Raw genomic sequence first — 25,728 nt, 5'->3', positions numbered from 1 at the left:
CTGCTCTCACTGAGAGTCAGCTCCTGCGTGGGAGCTCCGTTGATGTAGTGGATTAGATCGAGTGTTCTCAGGCTGCCCTCCTCGAAGGCCAGTGAACCGGGAACGACGTCCCTCACAAACAAGACGTCAGATATACTGTCACAGCCGCCATCCAGCACCAAACCTGGCAATAGAACCACATGTGGAACAATCAGGACTTGACGGACGTATTTTAGATCTGGGAAATCTGAGAAGACCGATGAAAAGAGCCAGACGTGTTGTGTTCGTACCCAGTGGTTCTTGACTGCCCTTGAAGCCGATGTCAGGCAGCAGATGGGCTTCTATGGGGGGCTTGGGGGCCTCCAGGACTCTCCCTACCACCAAGTCGACCACGCGAGGCGCCACAAGACAAGGTTGACCACCTCGGTGTGGCCCATGTTGCTCACATCTGTGTTGTTCACCTGCAGAGGGAAAATAAACAAGTCACGCTTCCCGAATTTAAAGGAATCGTTCGCCTGTTTGCTTGAGACGCTTTTCCCATAAATGAAAACTATATCGGGTTGAAACCAAAGTATTTCGTTGACTTTAATGCACCAACAACACAGGCGGAAACATTGTAGGCTGTGATCAGATTAAGGGAATGAGGGTGAATACCGTAATCATCCGGTCCCCGGGCCTCAGGGTTCCGTCTCCTTTGGCTGGATCCTGCACGATGTCGTGGATGTAACATCCGTGGTCGTTACCTTTTGTGAGGGTGAAGCCCAGGCTGCCCTTTTCCGACTTCACCAACGAGACCCTGAGCTCCACCTCCTAGAAACAGAGATGCATCTCAGTGAGAGAAGTTACCCTGGGTCTGAAGACACCGTAATTTTTCTTCTTTACTCGCTCCTTACCGGGACAAAGTCCTCCATGTCCTGTCCGTTGCCGGGCAGGGTGAGGTTTAACGGCAGAGGCAGTGGGGGAGGGAGGGGATCCGGGCTTGGGGCGGTGGGGGAGGACACCATATGCAGGATGGATGACTCCAGATCAGCTGCCACGGGGGATGGAGCAAACCTATCCAAACAACCGTAAAGGGAATAAATATGACATATCAGAGAATACAATAAATACGGATGATATGAGGATTATTTAAACATTCTTCAAGTACCTCTTGCTGTGGTCCGAGCTGGTCAGCGACAGGTTTGGGGAGTAGAAGGCCGAGTTGACGGTGTCGTCCAGTTGACCGGTGCTGTCGTAGCGACCCAGCCCCAGGTTGCTGCCGGGGGTGTGGTAGACACTCTGCTCCCAGGTGTGCCTGCTGTGCTCCACCGGGCTGGCGCTGAAGGCTTCCTCCACCTCCTCATCCCCGTCGGTGCTGTCGCTGTAGCTGTTGTGTCGGCCGGGGGATTTGAGCAGCATCCTCTCCAGGGCGTCCTCCATGAGGACCTGACTCTTGCTGCCCTGCGACTCCGGAGGAGACTTTGCCCTGCCGAAGCTCAGGCTGGACTCCACCTGGGTCACCGGCTGCTTTCGTGGGGACGGCATGGGCGTCTGGGAAGAAGTCATAGTTTCAATGAAGTTACCAGTCACTGGCTCTTGAAATGTCCACAGAGTAGTCGGCAGACAAAAAGAAGAAAAAGAAGAATTTACTGACTCACCAAAGCTGAAGCGTCCATTTCAGGGAGAACCCCGTACTCGGGTCTACAGAGGAGCAGAGTCACCTCCTGTCCTGTTCCTCTCAGGGCGGATATCACCTCCTATGTGAAGGAACCAGTAACCAGACCAATGAGAGGACAGATCAGAGCAGTTAAAGGAACCTGTGACCGCAGCGACATCCTACTCACATGTTGCGAGAGTCCTTTGAGGGGGGTCCGATTGACCCGCATGATGACGTCGCCCACGTTGATGCGCCCCTCCGCAGCCGGCTGGCCAGGAAACAGCTTTTTGACCCGCACCATGCTGGACCCGGGGGACTCCTCCGGGATGCTCTCCTCCCGACTGAAACTGAAGCCCAGACCTGACGTGTTCTTCAGCAGACGCACGTCAAACACATTGTCTGTGGGAACAAAGATGTGCAGGTTGGAGTTATTTATCGCGTGCCGGATCTCTTGGCCAACTTCGCTCCCAGGATCCTGCAGAGGATAGGAGTGTAAAGATGGTGGTGGGACAAAGTCATTGAGAACACGTACACATTAAAGGTGGATTTACTATTACAAATAGTACAATCATATGTAGCTATTAGAAAAGGCTGCTCCGTAGCACCTGTTAGGGCTCAGGCCAAAGTTTGACACCAGAAAATTCCTCTTATTAAAAAAGAAAGGCCCAAATTGTTTGGATTTTAATAAAGTACTTGTGTACATTTAAAGCGTTTTAGGGGCCTTCATTTGTTCCGCCTCTCCAAATCATCCAAAAAGAGTTGAAACGAGTCCAAATTGAGTGATTGAGCTATTGAGGATTCTGCAGTCTGAGTTACATAAATCAAGTGGCTATCTTTCAAAATGATAGTATTAAAAAAGGTACTTAATTTACATTGTGTGTTACTAATCAACCAGGAAACACTAAATGACAGATTCAGAATCAGACGGATGTGACGCAGCACATTTAAGCAATGCATGGTCTTCTACCAGGTCCCGAGCTCTCAATAGGCAGCAGTGTGCAGCTGAGGGGTTGTAATGAGATTACCAACAATAAATTACTTTGTTTAAAGAGAGAAACGTTGCTTAGTGTAACACTGTGAAAGAATACACAAGCTAAATGCTTCCTACTTACTTTAATTACAGGATGGGCTTACAGAATAGCGTAAAAAATACATTGGTCTAAATACAGGTGCCCAGCCTACTGAGACGACTAATTAGAGACATTAGGGTGTATTCAAATTGGTTACTTTAAAAGTTGCTGAGTCAACCCATGCATTTATAATCCCCAGCGTGTGTGCCGTGGGGTCGCCTCACCTCGTGTGATGAAGCTGTACTGGGCTTTCCATGACCTCCCGCCGCGGCTCGTTATTCTTACTCTGGTCTTGGTCGCCGGCTGCAGCGGGCCGACTGCACTGAGGCGGGGGCGCTTGGACGCTGTCTGTAGGCGGGTGACCCTTCTCCAGCAGCAAGTGCACCGTCTGAGGGAGAAAGTTATTCACGCGGCGTTAGCGGGCAGTTAAACAGCTCGCCGGCCGGCCGCTGCGGGAAGAGGTCACCCCTCACCTGCCCCGTTTCTCGGAGCGCTTCCACCGCTTGGTGGTGAGGGGCTCCCTCCAGACTATTCCCATTGACAGCCACCACACGGTCACCTGAGCACGGGACAGACACCACGCGGTTAGGACACAGGAAGCGTTGGAACAGACTCGATGTGTGAGCTCGCCGCCACCTTTCTGTATCCGCCCGTCGAGCTCAGCTGCTCCTCTGGGGATGACAGCTTTGACGTAGATGCCTCCATGGCGAACGGTCGTGTTGACTCCTCCCTAAGAGAGGAGCACACCTCTTAGTCGAATCAGCCAAAGAGAAAATAGTTCCGTCTGTCTTTTCCATGGGGGGTGATGGAAGGGTGGAGGTTTTTTTTCTCATTTCAGGTGTAATTGCTAAAATGATAAATGCTTTGTCTTTACTGGTGGTTCATATATACATATATATATATATATATGTATATATATATATATATATGTGTATATGTATCTGCAATTAATTATACAATTTATTTATATATATATATATATATAGTTGGTAAGTTATATAGACAATTACTTTATAAAAATATCAACCAAACTTCACAAGAGAAGCATATTTGGCAAAAACTTTCAAGTTTCCCTGCATTTAAAGAAGTTTGTAATCTTTTAAATCAAAAATTAAATATATAGATATAAATATAATGTATATATAAATAATATATAATATAAATAATATATATATATATAATTTTTCTTTAAGTATATCATTTCTTCATTCTTCAAAAGATGGTTCTTGGAATAACTTTGGAATAACATTACTTGGAAAAAAATGACCCAACAAATCATGAACCAGAACACGTTGACAACCAACGTGGCCATGTCCCAATAATGTTCTTCATATTAGAAAACATATAAATATGAATGCCGACTTAATAATTTAGCTTAGACAAAGCCTTTATCATATCACAAAACAATTATTTAAAAAAACCTCCACTATGATGTTATTAACAAAATTACTGAGAGGTTAAATATAAATAATCAAAGACAATGTGAAGTTCTATCCCGTGTCCATTTGGTTATGAATGACAGTCGTGATCATGGGTTTATGGTTACGGTGAATTTCATGGTTATTTTCATACACACTCAATCAGTTATTATTCTAAACCATTTATGACCGCCACCCTGGTCAGATGACACAAATCACATGGTCCGCTACTGAGTGTTATCAATGAGGAGCAAACATGTAGGAACGTGTTTGATCCTTAGTGGGAAGGGATTAAAGATACTAAGCAAAACGGAAGACGGAAGACGTACGAGAAGATTAAGGACGCTCCTATCTGTCAATCATGGTTGATGGGGACACAGATACGTCAACAAAAGAGTGTGAAATCATATATGCCAGGATCCTGCAACAAGGGAAACCAACAAATGTTTTGATTGGCCACATCGAAGTGCAACATGCACATGCTCAAGGTATGTTTTCTCTCAAATTATGTTTAAACTCAATACAGTAACTTCTGAAGAGTTCTTTGTTGTGAATGTTTTGCAGTTTATGAAGGCAAACAGGCACCATAATGATTAAGCTGTTAGGCTGGTGGTAGGACTAACACATAAATAATTGTGCACAATATGTGATTTCATTTTAAGGTGTATATGATGCCACCAAAGAGGCCTTCAAGAAACTAGGGACAGAAACAGGGTGGTTAGACAAGACAGTTGCCATGGGAGCTGACGGCGCAGCTGTCAATCTTGATCGATTTATAGTGTGCGCCCCTAAATTTTCTGCTTGCGCCCCTAAAATTTTAAGTTAGGGGCCACTGTGCTCCTAGTAAAAAAAGTGAGTCTGGAGCCCTGTCTTATAGCTGACATCAAACGTGGGCTCATTCCTAGAACACATATGAATGAGAAGGAAATAAATGAATATGTGTTGTGATTGTGTGCACATACAACAGAATGCAGATTGAATGTTTACTTCTGCAATGTTAAGTTAGTAGCTCCTTGAAATGCAATATAATAAATAACTTACTGGTCTTTCTCTGGTTTTTCAGGCCTCGTCAAAAACCTGGTGTACTGATTATAACAGCCTTTGTGGCACTGCACCTCCAGAGCCACACAGTCTTTGTCTTTTATATGCAAAAGAATACTTTGGTCCTCCTTCAACTCGGCAGCTTTCTGCTATTGGCCTTAACAAAACAAAAAGGATAGCTCAATGAGTTTGTTGACATATCTCACACATAATTGTACCTTTCAGTCACTCAACCACAGTGTGTGTGTGTGTGTGTGTTTACCTGCTGTTAATGTTTCAGCCTTTGACAGAGTATCCCTTTGTCGTTTGCCTGCTCGGTTGACGAACTTCTCCTTTTTTTGGCAAATTATGCACAGGGCAGGAAGAACGGGGCCAGAGCCTGCGACTGGCAGCCCTGACCTGGATCGCAGTTTCTTTGTTGGACTCGTGCCGCTAGAAGTCGATGGAATGGCCTCGTGGTCTTCCGTCGCTTCTCGTCTCTCACGTGCGAGACGTCTTTCCACCTTTGCCATGGATTTTTTGTCCGTAAATCTACGGTAGCACGTGTGATGGAAGCCAGCATCCTCGGGAATATTGTCAAACTCCACATCAACAGTGTTTGAAGTTCTCAGCCACGTCCCGGGACTCACCGTCCAACCCGAGCCACGTTTGTAGGCTTGTCCTGTATGTATTCCATCGTGTAGTGGTGAAATAATGTACCTCCTCGTGCTTGACTGAAGTAATATGCAAAAACAATGTTTGTTTTTTGATTTATTAATATATTCCGGTGTATTTTCTTCGTCTTCCGCACTGCTCGAGGACGCCACCTTGCCATTCTGTTGACAAAAAGCAGCTACCTCATTGGTGTAGACCGATCACGTGTCGAACCGTGCCACCACTCGTGACCAAGATCCTATTACGCTCTGAAGAAACTAGTTCGGCATAAAACATAGTTGCATCGAGAATCGAAGGCAAATTCAGCGACGGACTTTTTTTTGATTGCGAAGCACGACTCTTTCTTTTTTTATGAACTAAATATTGTGTCGATGCGCGACTGTGGAGCGGGATTCATTTTCTAAAGGACTTTTCATGGTTCACCTTGCGGCCTACTAACAGTGCTTCGGTACACGGCCCTAATCCGATGAGACTTTACCATTACCCACAATGCTACGGGGCAGCCAACTCCCAACTCCGCCACATCAAAGAGCAAATAACTTGACAACTAAAGCATTGGGAAACGTGCGGACGGTTTCTGTGAAGTGACCGTGAGCTCTGGAATATATGAGACACGTCAAAAAACTAAAAAACAAAATTTGCACCGTGACTGAGAATGCTAATCGATTGCGCTAGCCTTGGACAACAGACCTGATCTCACGCAATGCATTGTGGGTAATTCTCTCCTCACAGGGGGCTCCACTGAGTAAGCAACAATTAAGGCTGAACACTATTTTTTAAGTTAAAAATAAAAATGCAAATACTTTTATAGTACATATAATATGAACAAAATTATAAATAAAATATATATTGAATTATTATTATTTATTTTCTTCTTCTTCATTTTTTTCCCACAATGCAAATACTTTTATAGTATAAATATATAATACACATGTTTCTATACATGTTTTTTAATATACCACATATATGTTTTATATATAATGTATATATACATTTATATGTATACATATGTATATATGCATATATATATTTATATATATATGAATCCTGCAATTTACTTTCAAATTCAACCTATAACCTGCTCTTTAGTAACGCCTCGTCCGTTAGATCTTTCCCCCGGGATGGGGGGAGGGGATTAGGCTTGCAAATCGGTTGAGGTCAGGGTTAAGGTCAAGGCCAGGGTTAAGATGATTCTATGTGGAGGAATGGTTGAGGTCAGGGTTAGGCCTACGGTAAACTGTGTTCAAGGAGAAAGGTTATGGGTTGAATTTGAAAGTAAATTGCAGGATTCAGGTTTTAAGAGGATAACGTGATTGTATTCAAAGTGGTTGAGGTCAGGGTTGAGGTCAAGTTTAGGTGTAAATTAAATTATGTGAGAGGAGGGAGTGGCTGGGGTTAGGGCCAGGATCATAATATGCATAATATAGAACATATAGCTCTTCAATACTAAAAGAGAATTTAAAGGAACATTTCCTTTTCTCAAAACCATTTCCAATTTGTGAATTTAGATATTTAACAAACAGTGTTTAGTGCAGAATATATATGTATATATATAAATATATATATACAAAAAAAATATATGTGTGTGTTTAGTATGTATACATTTATATATATATATATAAATACATTAAAATATATATATGTATATGTGTGTGTGTTTAGAATATATATATGTATTTATATATACTGCAAATAAACACTGTGTTCAATATATAAATTCAAGGCAAGTTGCACAAATCTGGGGGATTTAATTGTGTATATTTCAGGTACTGATTGAGGGCAGTGATTTGTCAATGACACACAGCATTTATTTTGTGTTTGATATAGATAAAGATCTTAGTGGATAGTTCAACTGTTTCCACTTTGCTTTTTGCATAACTCACAGAAACACAACACTGCTCTGTGACAAGCCTGCCCCATCCAGAGGCTGGATGTTGTACAGGATGCAGTCTGACACTTTTGGCCAATGATGTTCATTAGACTCAAAAGACGACAGTGCTGAAAACACCATCTCTGTGCTGTTTGTTGTTATGCAGATGGTGAGTTCAGGGCCGCTTTGAGATCTAATAAATATCCTTATTGAGCCTTACGGGATACGAGCAATTGTCATTACAATGGCAACATGAAGACTATTAGGCAGTAGTCTTCAGATTTAAAGTGTTTTCTTATATTTTTAGAACAAAACTCAAACAGAAAACATGAACCAGACAATCATATTCAATTGTCTTCTTATTTCTTTGTGGATATTTATTGGACTATCAACAATTATTATGTATTTCTTTGTTTCTTTTGTTTGTGTGTCATTCTAAATTATACCTATTGATTTTTTGGTGTACCTACCTAGTACAGGCAATGCAGACAATTAGTAGTGAGAATAGTGAATATACTCTTAGACATTGTCAAGTACGAACAAGACACGCAACGACAACTCACAAATGCTTCGCCGCCTCGGAGCCGACGCGTCACGTACGCACACGTGACCGTTGGGGATCACATTCTGTCATGGCGTCCTACTTCCAGTAATAGCCAATATTTCTCCATCATTAAAAACAAGAGTCGTTGCTATTGGCAAAACTAGTGCTCGAGAGCTGTCACGTGATCGTGTTTTGAAGGATGTTTTAGGTGACAACCGTCACGGGAAGGAACCCACTAAGTCCGATGAAACTCGCCTAACATGAGACGGCTGAAACACACGTGACCTCAGGTGCCGAGGCTGGGCTCTAACCCACAACCATCGGCACAGCGGCGCCGAATGAACTCTCGAGCATGCGCAGAACGGGAGGGATACTATTCAGCGCGTCATGTGACCAAGCCGCCGTTCTGACTGGGAGACGAGCAGCGGTTTGCAACAAAACAATGAACAGATAAATAGTAATACATCACAGGTAATAATAATCAATTAAAATATTAGAAGAATACATAATATTAGTAATTTATAAAGAGAATCATCTAAAAGAGTTGAAAAATTTACAAATAAATAAATAATAAATCACTGTCTGTTCAATGCACTATTTAAACATTACCAACTGTATATTTAATACATGGTTATTATATATGAAACATCTATTATTATATAATCAATATATTATTATATACTATACGTTTCACAATGTCTTTTTAACCCTTGTGTTGCCTTCGGGTCAATTTGACTCGATTCAATGTTTCACCCTCCTGTCGCCTTCGGGTCAATATGACCCAATTCAATGTTTAACCCTCCTGTTACCTTTATATTTACTAACATATTTTACCCTTGAGGTCAATATGACCCCAGCTATTAAAATCTCCAGAAAATTATTAGAATTAATATTGTTTTCCAAGTTTAAGTGTGAGGTACTTTATGTTTGTTTGTTGACTCCCGAAAGAACACCGACATTAAACATTGAATCGGGTCAAATTGACCCGAAGGCGACAGGAGGGTTAAATATTGAATCGGGTCAAAATGACCCGAAGGCAACACAAGGGTTAAGAGGATAACGTGATTGTATTCAAAGTGGTTGAGGTCAGGGTTGAGGTCAAGTTTAGGTGTAAATTAAATTATGTGAGAGGAGGGAGTGGCTGAGGTTAGGGCCAGGATCATAATATGCATAATACAGAACATATAGCTCTTCAATACTAAAAGAGAATTTAAAGGAACATTTCCTTTTCTTAAAACCATTTCCAATATGAGAATTTAGATATTTAACAAACAGTGTTTTGTGCAGAATATATATATATATATATATATATATATACAATATATGTATATATATACAATATATGTATATATAATATATGTATATATATATATGTGTGTGTGTGTGTTTAGTATGTATATATATAAATAAATGTAAAATATATATATGTGTGTGTGTTTAGTATATATATATTTATATATATGTAAATGAATTAAATATATATATGTGTGTGTGTTTAGTATAGATATATATTTATATATACTAAACATATATACTATATAACTTCCACCTCCACAGGGGCAGAAGTGAAGAGGCAGACTCCATTATTAAAAACAAGTTGTTTCTAAACTTAAAACTGTCTGGAAGAGACAAAAAGAAAACTCTCTTTACCGTGCAGGTGTTCTGGTGGCACGGGCCGCTCTTAAAAAAGCAGACACCTGCCACTCGATCACAAACTCACGCTCTTCTTCTTAGGCGTACACAAATAAAAGAAATGGGTCGGGATGAATCTGGGTACCAGGAGTATTTTATATTTGATGGACGAGTGTCGCACACAAGCTACTTGGCTCAGTATGAACTCCATGAAGGTCCAGTGAAGAGCCGGAACCAGCTAATGCAGAATATACACACGTGCTACTTTATTAAAAGTGTTAATTAGATGATGGTTCATGCATTGAGTTCTTAATTACCATATACATATAATATGTGGACAAAAAATATAAACGCCTCAATATATAATGCTGTTTTAAAACAATTCTGTGAACTAGAAGCTCAGTAATAAACAGAATTCAACAGCGTTAAGAACATATATATATTTACATTATATATAAAACATATATGTGGTATATTAAAAAACATGTATAGAAACACGTGTATTATTTATTTATACTATAAAAGTATTTGCATTGAGGGAAAAAAATGAAGAAGAAAATAAATAATAATAATTCAATATATATTTTATTTATAATTTTGTTCATATTATATGTACTATAAAAGTATTTGCATTTTTATTTTTAACTTAAAAAATAGTGTTCAGCCTTAATTGTGGCTTACTCAGTGGAGCCCCCTGTGAGGAGAGAATTACCCACAATGCATTGCGTGAGATCAGGACTGTTTTCCAAAGCTAGCGCAATCGATTAGCATTCTCAGTCACGGTGCAAATTATTTAAATTTGTTGTTGTTGACGTGTATATATTTCAGAGCTCACGGTCACTTCACAGAAACCGTCCGCACGTTTCTCAATGTCAATGCTTTAGTTGTCAAGTTATTTGCTCTTTGATGTGGCGGAGTTGGGAGTTGCTGCCCCGTAGCATTGTGGGTAATGGGTAAAGTCTCATCGGATTAGGGCTGTGCCGAAGCACTGTTAGGATGATTTGGATCTTTGTTGGTGTTACTTTCATTCCTCCTCTACTGCAGCAGTGGAGACAAATGAGTTGCAGTGCCGTTTCCAGCCACACCGACACGCTGTCGGACCGGAAGCTTCTGAAGCGGCCGTGAACAGGTGACCCTTTGAACGCCGACTGAACATCCGCCATCTTGGATCCACGTGACCCGGCTCCTGGCTGCCAAAGGACCTGATTACACATCGCTGTCGGTTCAATGCACTATGTATTATTATTTTTTATGATATATAATAATTCATATTCATATATGTCACCCAATGTTTATGTAATATACTGTTATTAGATATTATTAGATATAGTATATATAATACATATATTATCGTATATATATTATGTTAACCAGTGTCTATTTAATACACTGTTATTATATATAGTATATATAATAATACATATAATAGTATGTATATATTATTATATATTATAAACTGAGTTAGGTTTAGGAAAGGTGAGCAGCGTCAGAAAGGAGAAGCCGGGATGCAGGAGTTCTCTTGAGGAGGATTTGCTTTGGTTCCCACGCTCCGTGTTGAACACACACTGTAAAGGTCTGAGATAAGTGTGAGAGGAGATAGGCCCGCATGTGATGTGCTCTCCACACTCGCTGTGTTTCACGTGTTTGCTTGTTCCCCGAATCCGGCCCACCACGTCATGTTATGTGACGGCTTGAAAGACATAATCTACATAAGAACATTTCTTGGTCGAAGAAAAATTGAAACGCCTCGATATATAATGCTGTTTTAAAACAATACCGTTAACTAGAAGCTCAGTAATAAACAGAATTAAACAGCGTTAAGAAAACTAAACATTTGTATCATAAAATGAACATAATTCTGTAAACATTTCAAAAAGTTTGGTTCCCTGACTTTGAGATTAATCCGTGAACAAAACTCATGAACTGGAAATCAAGGAATAACACAAATATCACACACTGGAACAATTTAATGTCAGAATATATTTCAATGGAAAAACTCACCTCACCTCTCATTTACAACAGAACAGAACACCACTACATCTGGTCATCATTCACTACATTTTTACAAACATGACACCACTCATCTTATTGATTCGTTAATTCATCTTAATTCTTTTTTTCTTCTTTTCTTGCCTGGAAACCAATTCAATTCCACGTACATGCATACACTCATACATATACATCTGCCTTCATCTATGTATTTTGTTTCTTTAAATAAAAAATAAAAAAAGGTCACAGACATGTACACATGCATTTTAATTTATTTATTTTAATTTGATTTAAATTGTTCTCAATAATAATAAAAAAGAGATTCATCGGTGGATCTCTTGTGAGTTGTGATTTCCTCCTGTTGAAACTAATCACACAACGGATGGTTTTATTACGCCGCTTCCCTCTCACCTCTGTTCCTGTCTTTCTGTCCTGAGTCTATTAGGCTCTCTTATTATCCTCCTTGCACTCTTTCACACACAAACCGTGGACATTGTTAAATATCCCAAGGTCAAGCTGGGCGACCAGAAGATAAAAAGCCAGGTTCCCAGGCCCTGAGGAACAAGAGCTAGAGGAGCATCCCGCCTGGTCACTCCCCGTCTCCTCCAACCAGAAGCACTGGAACCCACCGCAGCCGCACGCCGCCACACGCCTGACTCCCAGAGCGCCGATCCAGTCCATAGAGTGACCGTCCAGCTCGTGGCCGCCATGTCCTTTACGCGCGTCGTCATGGTGATTCTTCTGGGCCCTTCAGTGGTGATTGCGTTTGTCTTGCAGCCGTCCGAGGAGGAAGCCGCGCCTCTGCTAACTCTCCGGTTTCCCATCACAGGTCGGTCTTTAAAACCTTCTCTTCCGATCTCATGCTTCTTTTTTTGTCCTCAGAGGTTATTATAGTTTAAAATATCCCCGGCATCAGATCACACATCACTGGATGTGTTTGCGCTGACGCCTTTTTGAGTTCCAGGGATATTAAACATTCTGGGCTGGATTCAGTGTCACTGTGACCACTTGGTTTTGTCAGAATGTTGTACGCAAACTGTTCTGCTCAAGCTTCAGCAGGGAAATAAAGTATTCCAACATGAAGCCAACATTTCTCTCTCTTGGCTTCGCCTGCAAAGCTCTTCCCCAGTTCACCGAGGGCCTTGAGAGAGCACGTCTGCAGCCACGAACAAACGCACTTCATTTGTGTTCACACACATTTTTTGTGACATGTGCAGAATTGTATTTGTATTTCTGTGTGTAATATGTTTCTTAATGGTATGCACTCTGTGAATAACCTGAGTGGCATGTGATAAGTGCCAGGGCGAGTCCTTGCAGTCCGTCAGGAAGGGCCTCCTCGGGGCCCTCAACCTGCAGGCCGAGCCCCGGCTGCCTGCCGGTGGGCTGGACGGCGTCGGAATGCAATGGAGGTCGACCTTCAGCGGCAGCGCTCACCGAGCCGAGGACACGGCGAGTAAGTGGAACAAGGAATTCAGAGAAACTCCCGTGGAGCCCACATCGTTTCCCCTCTTTTAATCCTTTGTGGCCTTTTCACAGTCCAGCAAATAAAAGTGTCTCTTCTCTCTCCGTGTCCTTCCAGCTCCAGCGGCCTCTGGCTCCTCTGTGTCGCCTGACGTTGGAAACAGTACGAGCCTGAAGTGCTGTTCCACGGCCTCGGAGATCTTCATGAAAGGTACGCAACGACGTGTGAGCGTGCATATCGACGGGAAGAAAGGTTCAAGGGTCAAGGGTCAAGGTTTTTTATTTGCCCTCCGTGCCCAGAGCAACAGTCCAGACACACTGGAATTGTTGTGCAGGGTTCTCCGAGTCAACAGAGGTACACACACACTATAATAATAATAAGAAGAAGAAGATTAAATATAAAAACACACTGTCCATAAGGTGGTAAAATAATATACAGTATTAAGTACAGTGTTTAAGGCTAGTGCTGAGTGCTGTTCCTGTGAAAGAAAGAGGGGAGAGGGGGAAGTTATATGGGGTACTGCACATGTGTTATAATATCTGCTCTTGTGTTTGCAAGATCTGGGATGGGACAACTGGGTCCTCCACCCTGCCAGCCTCACCGTGGTGCAGTGTGCACTCTGCCACCCCCGAGGGAACGCCGTGCAGTGTCCCCCCCCCCCCACGCCGACCCCCAGGATGCTGACTCACAGGTAGAATTCTCTAAGGCAGGCGTGTCAAACTCATTTTCACCGCGGGCCACATCAGCATCACGGCCGCCTCTTAAAGGGCCGTGTAACTGAAACTCTGTATAAACTATACCCGAACATATTGTTAAATGACTCTCTTTGCATTTGATTATTGTTTATTTGAGTGCAGAAATAATCTACATAAGAACATTTCTCTAATATTATCACATAAATCCATTTAATTTGAAACCTTCAAAATAAAAGCACAGGATATTTTTCTTAAATTTCTTGAAGAAAAGGTGATCACGTGTCTTTCAAGCCGTCACATAACATGACGTGGTGGGCCGGATTCGGCCGCGGGCCTTGTGTTTGACACCTGTGCTCCAAGGCATTTGAAGAGGGAAGTGATTGTCTGCAAACCCCTAAATGAGCTGACATACTTGTACTGTAACGTAGTCCTCCTACAGATGAAGTGCACTCGAGTCTTTGAGCTTCTCCTCCACTGGCCTGAGTTCCAGTGGTTCTGTTGGTCCGGGAGGTGAAACCAATAGATGAGCCGGTTTTCTTCTCCTGTCAACGCACCAGATACAAGAAACTCCCCTCAGTTGGACAATCACAAGTGAATGCACTCGCAGATATTTATATATATATACACACACACACAGATGTGTGTGTGAGTTCCAGCAGAACATTTTAAAAGGCCACATTCACGATTTTCTTTTTTCTTTTATCTCATTGGCTACAATTCTGTCTGTTGTACATCTCCACCTTTTCTCACATGACTGTCTGCTACAGCATGTATCACATGTCTGCATGTTCTATTTTGCCATCAGTATAAAGGTTTATATGAGATTAGAAGAAAAATAAATACATTCAAGTCGTTTATTGTTCTTCAAATTGTCTCACCATGCCTTACTCGTCCTCTCTCTCTCTCTCTTTCACCCTCTTCAGGTGCCGTGTTGTGAGACCACCTCTCAGGAAATGGTGCCGGTCCTCTACGTGGATGAGTTCAGCACGCGTCGGCTCCGAGGCGGCGAAGCATTTGTGAGTCTTGTCGTTGCGTGTCTTGTTCGTACTTGATAATGTCTCAGAGTATATTCACTATTCTCACTACTAATTGTCTGCATTGCCTGTACTAGGTAGGTACACCAAAAAATCAATAGGTATAATTTAGAATGATACACAAACAAAAGAAACAAAGAAATACATAATAATTGTTGATAGTCCAATAAATATCCACAAAGAAATAAGAAGACAATTGAATATGATTGTCTGGTTCATGTTTTCTGTTTGATTTTTGTTTTAAAAATATAAGAAAACACTTTAAATCTGAAGACTACTGCCTAATAGTCTTCATGTTGCCATTGTAATGACAATTGCTCGTATCCCGTAAGGCTCAATAAGGATATTTATTAGATCTCAAAGCGGCCCTGAACTCACCATCTGCATAACAACAAACAGCACAGAGATGGTGTTTTCAGCACTGTCGTCTTTTGAGTCTAATGAACATCATTGGCCACAAGAGGGGCGTGCAGGAGCATCATCACCATCATACTCTGTTTCAGGGACCTGCTCACCCTGCTCCTAAACCTAACTCAGTTTATAATATATAATAATACATACATACTATTATATGTATTATTATATATACTATATATAATAACAGTGTATTAAATATACACTGGTTAACATAATATATATACGATAATATATGTATTATATATACTATGTCTAATAATATCTAATAACAGTATATTACATAAACATTGGGTGACATATATGAATATGAATTATTATATATCATAAAAAATAATAATACATAGTGCATTGAACCGACAGCGATGTGTAATCAGGTCCTTTGGCAGCCAGGAGCCGGGTCACGTGGATCCAAGATGGCGGATGTTCAGTCGGCGTTCAAAGGGTCACCTGTTCACGGCCGCTTCAGAAGCTTCCGGTCCGACAGCGTGTCGGTGTGGCTGGAAACGGCACTGCAACTCATTTGTCTCCACTGCTGCAGTAGAGGAGGAATGAAAGTAACACCAACAAAGATCCAAATCATCCTAACAGTGCTTCGGTACACAGCCCTAATCCGATGAGACCTTACCATTACCCACAATGCTACGGGGCAGCCAACTCCCAACTCCGCCACATCAAAGAGCAAATAACTTGACAACTAAAGCATTGAGAAACGTGCGGACGGTTTCTGTGAAGTGACCGTGAGCTCTGAAATATATGAGACACGTCAACAACAAAAAACAAAATTTGCACCGTGACTGAGAAGCCTTGGAAAACAGTCCTGATCTCACGCAATGCATTGTGGGTAATTCTCTCCTCACAGGGGGCTCCACTGAGTAAGCAACAATTAAGGCTGAACACTATGTTAAGTTAAAAATAAAAATGCAAATACTTTTATAGTACATATAATATGAACAAAATTATAAATAAAATATATATTGAATTATTATTATTTATTTTCTTCTTCTTCATTTTTTTCCCTCAATGCAAATACTTTTATAGTATAAATAAATAATACACGTGTTTCTATACATGTTTTTTAATAAACCACATATATGTTTTATATATAATGTATATATATATATGTTCTTAACGCTGTTGAATTCTGTTTATTACTGAGCTTCTAGTTAACGGAATTGTTTTAAAACAGCATTATATATTGAGGCGTTTCTATTTTTTGTCCACATATTATATGTATATGGTAATTAAGAACTCAATGCATGAACCATCATCTAATTAACACTTTTAATAAAGTGGCACGTGTGTATATTCTACATTAGCTGGTTCCGGCTCTTCACTGGACCTTCATGGAGTTCATACTGAGCCAAGTAGCTTGTGTGCGACACTCGTCCATCAAATATAAAATACTCCTGGTACCCAGATTCATCCCGACCCATTTCTTTTATTTGTGTACGCCTAAAAGAAGAAGAGCGTGAGTTTGTGATCGAGTGGCAGGTGTCTGCTTTTTAAGAGCGCCCGTGCCACCAGAACACCTGCATGGTAAAGAGAGTTGTCTTTTTGTCTCTTCCAGACAGTTTTAAGTTTAGAAACAACTTGTTTTTAATAATGGAGTCTGCCTCTTCACTTCTATCCCTGTGGAGGTGGGAGCTATATAGTATATATGGTTAGTATATATACATATATCTATACTAAACACACACACATATATATATTTAATTCATTTACATATATATAAATATATATATACTAAACACACACACATATATATATTTTACATTTATTTATATATATATATACATACTAAACAAACACACACACACACACATATATATACATATATTATATATATATTTTGTATATATATATACATATATTGTATATATATATATATATATATATATATATTCTGCACAAAACACTGTTTGTTAAATATCTAAATTCTCATATTGGAAATGGTTTTAAGAAAAGGAAATGTTCCTTTAAATTCTCTTTTAGTATTGAAGAGCTATATTGTTCTATATTATGCATATCATGATCTTTAGGTCCCCCCCACCCCGCGAGGTTGTGGACGTCTCCACAACCTCTTACCTTGAATACCACAGAGCCCCCCTATTGGGAGAGAGTGTAGCTGCAGGTGAATCTCACCAAACCGCCACACACCGGGAGAGGAGTAGCTGATTCACAGAATCGCCTACCCCTCTCCGCAGGGAGGGGGGGTAGGCGCTTCAGATTCACCTACCCCATCCGCCCCTTCTGTGGAATTCACAAGTAATCCCTCAACCCCTTCTGAGAAAAGAAAGGGTGCTGCAGACTGCTGGAAATCACTTCTATATACAGACTTTGGTTCGGCGCTCCGTGACGTCACTAGCGAGTAGCGACGTCACAGCACAGAACCAAAGGAAATGTCATGTGACAATGTTTCCATGGCGACAAGGTCACGGAGATCGACGGCACTGACAAGAACCTGTTTATATGTATGAACATGTTGTGTATGTAAATATGTACTTATGTGTGTGCATACTACTGTTTATATCTGTCACGGGACACAACATGTAACTATCTAATCTTTGATGAAACAATGTAATTCTCAGGCCAGGTTACTGACGCTATAATGGTGCTAAAACGCTAACATCCGCTAGCTGAACGGCGCTAGCCTTAATTAACTGGCTGCTGCAGGTGATGCTGATACCCGAGAGGCCGGAGCTGTTCGGCAGCTCGGACAAGTTAGCGAGCCAGGGGGCCGTTGCAGCTTCTCTTCCTCATCTGAATTAGGATAATGTGTCTATAAATTATAAAGACAACATATTTGATTCTTTTTTCTGAAATAAAACTTTTCTCCACATTCCACTTAAAATGTAGGCAGTTTAATTTTCAGGAGATGAATATGTACACTTTTAATGTCATCATTTACCTCAGGCAGTAAGCAATTACTGTATAATAGATTTACAAAGCAAATACTGACATAGTATTCTGTCAAGGCATATTCCAGCATCAAAGTAGGATTCAAAATACACAAGTACAGTTTTGTTCCACATAATATATGAAATCATTTATCACTTTCATTACTATTTTTAAAATATCCAAGAATTTGTGAAAAAAAAGAAGAAAATATTAGTGTTCTCTTGTAGGGGACAATAAGAAAATACAATCAGCAGTTCTCATAAATGCATTGAAAAGTAGTAGCAGCCAATGAGAGCGAGAAAGAGAGAAAGATAGAGGGAGAGAGCACTCAAAAAGAAAACATAAAAATATAGACTTCTTTAAAAGGATGTACTCTCAAGGAACTGGATATTTTAAGGCATTTAAAAAAAACATGGAATGTAATTTGGCAATTTCTGCCGGTGTTAACGCTCCTCCACTTTTGTTTTGATCTGTGTGACTCAGTCTCTTTACGACGGCTACTATCCAGAGATGTTTTCCTCCGCTTGAAGGCATCTGAGGACGTACAGGATCACTTGATAGCAGAACACATATTGCTCCTGTAAAAAAAGAAGAACAAAACAAGGGAAAATGAACCAAACAGATGATCAGAGCAGTTAAGAATCAAGCTATTTAAATAAAACTTTAAAGCTCACCTCTGTCTGGATCATTCCCTGCCTCTGAAGCCTCATGTTCCTAACCACATCTGAAAGGTCAAACTAAGCAAAGAAGAGACGAATAAATAAAAAAACAGAACCTTCCTTTATGAAACAACACACAATACAAACGTGATAAAGATCGTCCGCTTACATCGGCGTCTTTACTGATGAGACCCAGGACCACGGCGATACAGATGAGGGTTCCCGATCGGCCGATGCCGCGCTGCAGTGGGAGACGATGGGCCCCGATCGGTGGACGTGCCTCATGTAGGAAATGAAGGTGAGCAGCTGCTCGGGCTGCTCGGGCGTCCCGTGGTCCGGCCAGCCCGTGTAGTTCAGATGAGTCACGTGCTGTATCTCATTGGTCTGAAGGAGGAGAGACTCTCAGCTTAAGGTGTCAGGTTCACATTTCATTTTAATCTTGTAAACAAACTAACCTGGACATCTTTGACTTCAATGAGTCGGATGACGAAGTTGTCGAGGTATTGGTCTTTGATCAGCGTGATCTGCAACCGGTCGTCCACCATCTCCGCCGTCCTCGGCGTGTCCGGCCAGTACCGCTGACATTTCACCTTCCCGCCCTCGACTTCCTGGGTCATCATGGCGATGACGTTGGACTTCTGCTCCCAGACCATTTGCCAAAAGTCCCCCAGAGTCGTGGGTAAGGGCCCCTGACATGCGATGTACATGTAGTTCTCCTCCTTCACGGACATGTTGATGAAGTTGGCGTTGATGTAGCCGTCTCGGCCCAGCACAACTCGAGTCGTGTCGACTGGAAGAGATTTGGACAGGGAAATAAAAAAGATTTCTCAATTGATGTCCAACATTTTAAATATCTAAACTTATAAAAAAGCCCTCCTGCTTCCCGTGAGGAAACACTTTCTTACAGGGAACGATGTTCTTGTAGCGGTTCTTCTTCTTGTTCTCCTTCGTCTGACCGATCAAACAGTCGTCCAGCGGCTGGAGGTTCTGAAGATTCTGCCGGGGTGGAAAAAAAACCTAAAAATTATATTCACGGATGATCAATTCATCGAATTAATTGCAATTAATTCACAGGCATCGCAATTCTTGGTAGATTCTTACATCGAACTCCTGCAGCGGGACCTTCTGCTCCAGAAGGCCCCTCATCATGCGGACCACAGTGTTGAGCTGCGGGCCCGTGTACTGGCCAGCGGGGACCACCTTGATGAGGGGCAAAGAGGTCAGCTCATCCTCGGTGATGATTGGCTCGTCTGGAATTGGGGGGGGGGGTAGAAACAGTTAAAGCAGATTTACGAGAAAAAATTGCCCCAAAGATGTTTTGTCAATAAAGACAAATCTTAAATGTGAAAACATATTAGGCGAATGTTTGACCCATGACTTCCTCTTTATTTTAGACTCCATTCTCACTGCACGAAATGCATTAAATGTTGGAATCTAGATCTCTTTTGCCAACCCAGATTATGTATTCCCTTCTCACATTAAATCAAAATTAAAATCCAAAGCCGCTCTTACCGTCTCTCGATTCAGAGTTCATGTTTTCAATTGGCAGCTCATCACTCCCCCACGTGATCTCATCTTCCTCCTGCTGTCCAACACTCATTTGCAGATAGCTGTCAATTAAAAAACATAACCAGTGAGAAGCTTATTAATATATTCAGAGCTACGAGTGAACCCGAGAATCAGAATCCTACTTTTCATTCCTCGGATCGTCTTCCACTTCCACGGAACTCTATTTTGAAAGAATAAAAATAAAAAAATCAATCATCTGCTGCATTTAGCTTCAGAGTTTCATCAAGATGGAAAGATTAGAATTGAACCTCAGGGGAGTCTTCGGGTAAAGAAGAGCCGTCGCAGTCGGTGTCCTCGGAAAGCTCTGCGCTGTGCTGCTTCTCTCTCTTGTGTCCGAGTGGATCCTCTTCATAGTCTGTACACAAGAGCGGGGCGCCGAGTTTGTGAAGGCAACAATCGTATTATGAGATATACACAAGTCAAATTAAACAACACTCATGGTTCTACAGAGACTTCTAGCCTGCACGTACCTATTGGTGGTAGAACAGGGCAGCTGCCGGGTTTCAGCTCATTACGGAGAGGAAACAGAGTCTTTGCTCCACTGTCCTCACTCACATCTGAAAGCAGCAAGAAGGAGCGTGGGGTGTGTGCAGAATATTAATAATAATGATGGCACTGGTCACATTTTGTTACAGTATAATGACATCTTCGCAAATGAGACAAACAGATTCCACGTTCTGCGTCTCTTGCCTGTGTTTCCATTGCACTTGTCCGAGTTGATGGGCAGATAGGCCATGTGTGTTTGGGTTCTGGTCGGGCGGTCTGGACACGATGAGATGCACCGGGCCTTTAGCTTTACGGATGGTGGTGACGGCTTTGGTGTGGGACACGCCGGTCATGAGTTCCTCATTCACCTGCAAGAGACATCACAACGTTTGACACACGTGAGGAAGAAAGACAAAGCATGCAGGATAAATGCTCAGCAGATTGAACGCTTTGCATTTGTGTTATTTTGTTTGTGTACGGTTCATAGGGTGGGCAGAGGTCACAGTAAATGATATAAATAATAACTTAAATAGTAGTCCATATATCAATACGCACTTGACTTCTGAGCAGCAGAGGTGAAATATAACTCACTTTCAGCAGCCGGTCTCCCACTTGCAGTTCCCTGGAGGTCTCTGCTAGTCCTCCCGGGGTGATGGACTTCACAAAGATCCCCCTCTCTCCTCCAATCACAGAGAACCCCAGACCTCCGGCCTGCAGCTTCTCCAGGTCCAGATGTATGATCTCCTCCTGCACGTGCAATAAAAAGAAAAGTGGATTCATACTTTAATCTGTGATCAAAACTTGAGTCGACGACTGTCTGGCAGTGACGTTATAATCACAAGAAGAAATACAAATGTATTTCTAAACTTACCCCTGAAGGACAAATTGCTGCTAGACTCTCTGTATCGCTTGGATCTTCTTCTTTAAGAAACCCTGAAACAGAAAACAAATTATATGCAAAATAATAGACACAATCAGCATTTTATCATATTTATTTAACAGGTCACGCCTTTAAAATCAAAAGCATACCATTCATGCTGGATGAAACTTTGGGGCTAACGTTGTTATTAAGAAAAGAGACACTCTTCTGCCCGGGGGAAACGGGCTTTCCATCCCTTTGAGGAAATAAAAATGATAAAATGACTTGTTTTAATGCCATTCAGATAACATGACAAATCCCATTCAGGCTACACGCCATTCTTTTCTCGACTACCTCGTGGCTTTGAGTGTGAGGTCGTCGAGCGACAGGTCCATCAGTCTGCTGCTCTCACTGAGAGTCAGCTCCTGCGTGGGAGCTCCGTTGATGTAGTGGATTAGATCGAGTGTTCTCAGGCTGCCCTCCTCGAAGGCCAGTGAACCGGGAACGACGTCCCTCACAAACAAGGCGTCATATATACTGTCACAGCCGCCATCCAGCACCAAACCTGGCAATAGAACCACATGTGGAACAATCAGGACTTGACGGACGTATTTTAGATCTGGGAAATCTGAGAAGACCGATGAAAAGAGCCAGACGTGTTGTGTTCGTACCCAGTGGTTCTTGACTGCCCTTGAAGCCGATGTCAGGCAGCAGATGGGCTTCTATGGGGGGCTTGGGGCCTCCAGGACTCTCCCTACCACCAAGTCGACCACGCGAGGCGCCACAAGACAAGGTTGACCACCTCGGTGTGGCCCATGTTACTCAAATATGTGTTGTTCACCTGCAGAGGGAAAATAAACAAGTCACGCTTCCGAATTTAAAGGAATCGTCGCCTGTTTGCTTGAGACGCTTTTCCCATAAATGAAAACTATATCGGGTTGAAACCAAAGTATTTCGTTGACTTTAATGCACCAACAACACAGGCGGAAACATTGTAGGCTGTGATCAGATTAAGGGAATGAGGGTGAATACGTAATCATCCGGTCCCCGGGCCTCAGGGTTCCGTCTCCTTTGGCTGGATCCTGCACGATGTCGTGGATGTAACATCCGTGGTCGTTACCTTTTGTGAGGGTGAAGCCCAGGCTGCCCTTTCCGACTTCACCAACGAGACCCTGAGCTCCACCTCCTAGAAACAGAGATGCATCTCAGTGAGAGAAGTTACCCTGGGTCTGAAGACACCGTAATTTTTCTTCTTTACTCGCTCCTTACCGGGACAAAGTCCTCCATGTCCTGTCCGTTGCCGGGCAGGGTGAGGTTTAACGGCAGAGGCAGTGGGTGAGGGGATCCGGGCTTGGGGCGGTGGGGGAGGACACCATATGCAGGATGGATGACTCCAGATCAGCTGCCACGGGGGATGGAGCAAACCTATCCAAACAACCGTAAAGGGAATAAATATGACATATCAGAGAATACAATAAATACGGATGATATGAGGATTATTTAAACATTCTTCAAGTACCTCTTGCTGTGGTCCGAGCTGGTCAGCGACAGGTTTGGGGAGTAGAAGGCCGAGTTGACGGTGTCGTCCAGTTGACCGGTGCTGTCGTAGCGACCCAGCCCCAGGTTGCTGCCGGGGGTGTGGTAGACACTCTGCTCCCAGGTGTGCCTGCTGTGCTCCTCCGGGCTGGCGCTGAAGGCTTCCTCCACCTCCTCATCCCCGTCGGTGCTGTCGCTGTAGCTGTTGTGTCGGCCGGGGGATTTGAGCAGCATCCTCTCCAGGGCGTCCTCCATGAGGACCTGACTCTTGCTGCCCTGCGACTCGGAGGAGACTTTGCCCTGCCGGCTCAGGCTGGACTCCACCTGGGTCACCGGCTGCTTTCGTGGGGACGGCATGGGCGTCTGGGAAGAAGTCATAGTTTCAATGAAGTTACCAGTCACTGGCTCTTGAAATGTCCACAGAGTAGTCGGCAGACAAAAGAAGAAAAAGCTGAATTTACTGACTCACCAAAGCTGAAGTGTCCATTTCAGGGAGAACCCCGTACTCGGGTCTACAGAGGAGCAGAGTCACCTCCTGTCCTGTTCCTCTCAGGGCGGATATCACCTCCTATGTGAAGGAACCAGTAACCAGACCAATGAGAGGACAGATCAGAGCAGTTAAAGGAACCTGTGACCGCAGCGACATCCTACTCACATGTTGCGAGAGTCCTTTGAGGGGGGTCCGATTGACCCGCATGATGACGTCGCCCACGTTGATGCGCCCGCTCTCCGCAGCCGGCTGGCCAGGAAACAGCTTTTTGACCCGCACCATGCTGGACCCGGGGGACTCCTCCGGGATGCTCTCCTCCCGACTGAAACTGAAGCCCAGACCTGACGTGTTCTTCAGCAGACGCACGCCAAACACATTGTCTGTGGGAACAAAGATGTGCAGGTTGGAGTTATTTATCGCGTGCCGGATCTCTTGGCCAACTTCGCTCCCAGGATCCTGCAGAGGATAGGAGTGTAAAGATGGTGGTGGGACAAAGTCATTGAGAACACGTACACATTAAAGGTGGATTTACTATTACAAATAGTACAATCATATGTAGCTATTAGAAAAGGCTGCTCCGTAGCACCTGTTAGGGCTCAGGCCAAAGTTTGACACCAGAAAATTCCTCTTATTAAAAAAGAAAGGCCCAAATTGTTTGGATTTTAATAAAGTACTTGTGTACATTTAAAGCGTTTTAGGGGCCTTCATTTGTTCCGCCTCTCCAAATCATCCAAAAAGAGTTGAAACGAGTCCAAATTGAGTGATTGAGCTATTGAGGATTCTGCAGTCTGAGTTACATAAATCAAGTGGCTATCTTTCAAAATGATAGTATTAAAAAAGGTACTTAATTTACATTGTGTGTTACTAATCAACCAGGAAACACTAAATGACAGATTCAGAATCAGACGGATGTGACGCAGCACATTTAAGCAATGCATGGTCTTCTACCAGGTCCCGAGCTCTCAATAGGCAGCAGTGTGCAGCTGAGGGGTTGTAATGAGATTACCAACAATAAATTACTTTGTTTAAAGAGAGAAACGTTGCTTAGTGTAACACTGTGAAAGAATACACAAGCTAAATGATTCCTACTTACTTTAATTACAGGATGGGCTTACAGAATAGCGTAAAAAATACATTGGTCTAAATACAGGTGCCCAGCCTACTGAGACGACTAATTAGAGACATTAGGGTGTATTCAAATTGGTTACTTTAAAAAGTTGCTGAGTCAACCCATGCATTTATAATCCCCCAGCGTGTGTGCCGTGGGGTCGCCTCACCTCGTGTGATGAAGCTGTACTCGGGGCTTTCCTTGACCTCCAGCGGCGGCTCTTTATTCTTGCTCTGGTCTTGGTCGCCGGCTGCAGCGGGCCGACTGCACTGAGGCGTGTGGGGCGCTTGGACGCTGTCTGTAGGCGGGTGACCTTCTCCAGCAGCAAGTGCACCGTCTGAGGAGAAAGTTATTCACGCGGCGTTAGCGGGCAGTTAAACAGCACGTCGGCCGGCCGCTGCGGGAAGACGTCACCCCTCACCTGCCCGTTTCTCGGGCGCTTCCACCGCTTGGTGGTGAGTGGCTCCTCCAGACTATTCCATTGACAGCCACCACACGGTCACCTGAGCACGGGACAGACACCACGCGGTTAGGACACAGGAAGCGTTGGAACAGACTCGATGTGTGAGCTCGCCGTCACCTTTCTGTATCCGCCCGTCGAGCTCAGCTGCTCCTCTGGGGATGACGGCTTTGACGTAGATGCCTCCATGGCGAACGGTCGTGTTGACTCCTCCCTAAGAGA

The 25,728-nt window shown here is 42.9% G+C and overlaps 2 protein-coding genes and 1 pseudogene across 2 annotated transcripts; 1 reads left to right on the top strand and 2 right to left on the bottom strand.

The window, feature by feature from the left end:
- Positions 1-273: 273 nt before the first annotated feature.
- On the bottom strand, positions 274-11,007 carry LOC130205687 (tyrosine-protein phosphatase non-receptor type 13-like). Its single transcript, XM_056433184.1, has 10 exons — positions 10,930-11,007; positions 3,322-3,415; positions 3,159-3,244; positions 2,930-3,073; positions 1,803-2,090; positions 1,617-1,715; positions 1,127-1,509; positions 873-1,032; positions 634-789; positions 274-440 (listed from the first exon to the last, which is right to left on the bottom strand). The coding sequence occupies exons 1-10, from the start codon at positions 11,005-11,007 to the stop codon at positions 354-356; spliced, it is 1,575 nt and encodes a 524-aa protein (XP_056289159.1). The 3' UTR covers positions 274-353.
- Positions 11,008-12,541: 1,534 nt separating this feature from the next.
- On the top strand, positions 12,542-16,424 carry LOC130205508 (uncharacterized; annotated as a pseudogene).
- A 1,856-nt stretch (positions 16,425-18,280) lies between these two features.
- Positions 18,281-25,528, bottom strand: LOC130205686 (tyrosine-protein phosphatase non-receptor type 13-like). Its single transcript, XM_056433183.1, is given in 25 exon segments — positions 18,281-18,917; positions 19,014-19,076; positions 19,168-19,238; positions 19,241-19,382; positions 19,454-19,788; positions 19,904-19,994; positions 20,100-20,248; positions 20,511-20,608; positions 20,690-20,727; positions 20,816-20,922; positions 21,038-21,124; positions 21,229-21,421; positions 21,645-21,800; positions 21,925-21,986; positions 22,083-22,168; positions 22,267-22,477; positions 22,584-22,714; positions 22,945-23,098; positions 23,234-23,337; positions 23,432-23,811; positions 23,918-24,016; positions 24,104-24,318; positions 25,216-25,383; positions 25,427-25,443; positions 25,521-25,528. Coding segments are annotated over 25 exon segments (3,243 nt in total). The 3' UTR covers positions 18,281-18,839.
- Positions 25,529-25,728: the final 200 nt, after the last annotated feature.

Source organism: Pseudoliparis swirei, chromosome 15 (assembly GCF_029220125.1).
Source record: "Pseudoliparis swirei isolate HS2019 ecotype Mariana Trench chromosome 15, NWPU_hadal_v1, whole genome shotgun sequence".
Classification (NCBI taxonomy): domain Eukaryota; kingdom Metazoa; phylum Chordata; class Actinopteri; order Perciformes; family Liparidae; genus Pseudoliparis; species Pseudoliparis swirei.
This window is presented reverse-complemented; position numbering and strand designations above follow the sequence as displayed.

Bases quoted from the DNA above. Each gene is read 5' to 3' on its own strand.
- LOC130205687 (XM_056433184.1), bottom strand. From the start codon at position 11,007: ATGGCGGATGTTCAGTCGGCGTTCAAAGGGTCACCTGTTCACGGCCGC. The intron at 2,091-2,929 runs GTACAGCTTCAT...TATCCTCTGCAG, and splicing joins GGGAGGTCATGGAAAGCCCA to GATCCTGGGAGCGAAGTTGG. The intron at 1,510-1,616 runs GTGAGTCAGTAA...ACTTCTTCCCAG, and splicing joins AAATGGACGCTTCAGCTTTG to ACGCCCATGCCGTCCCCACG.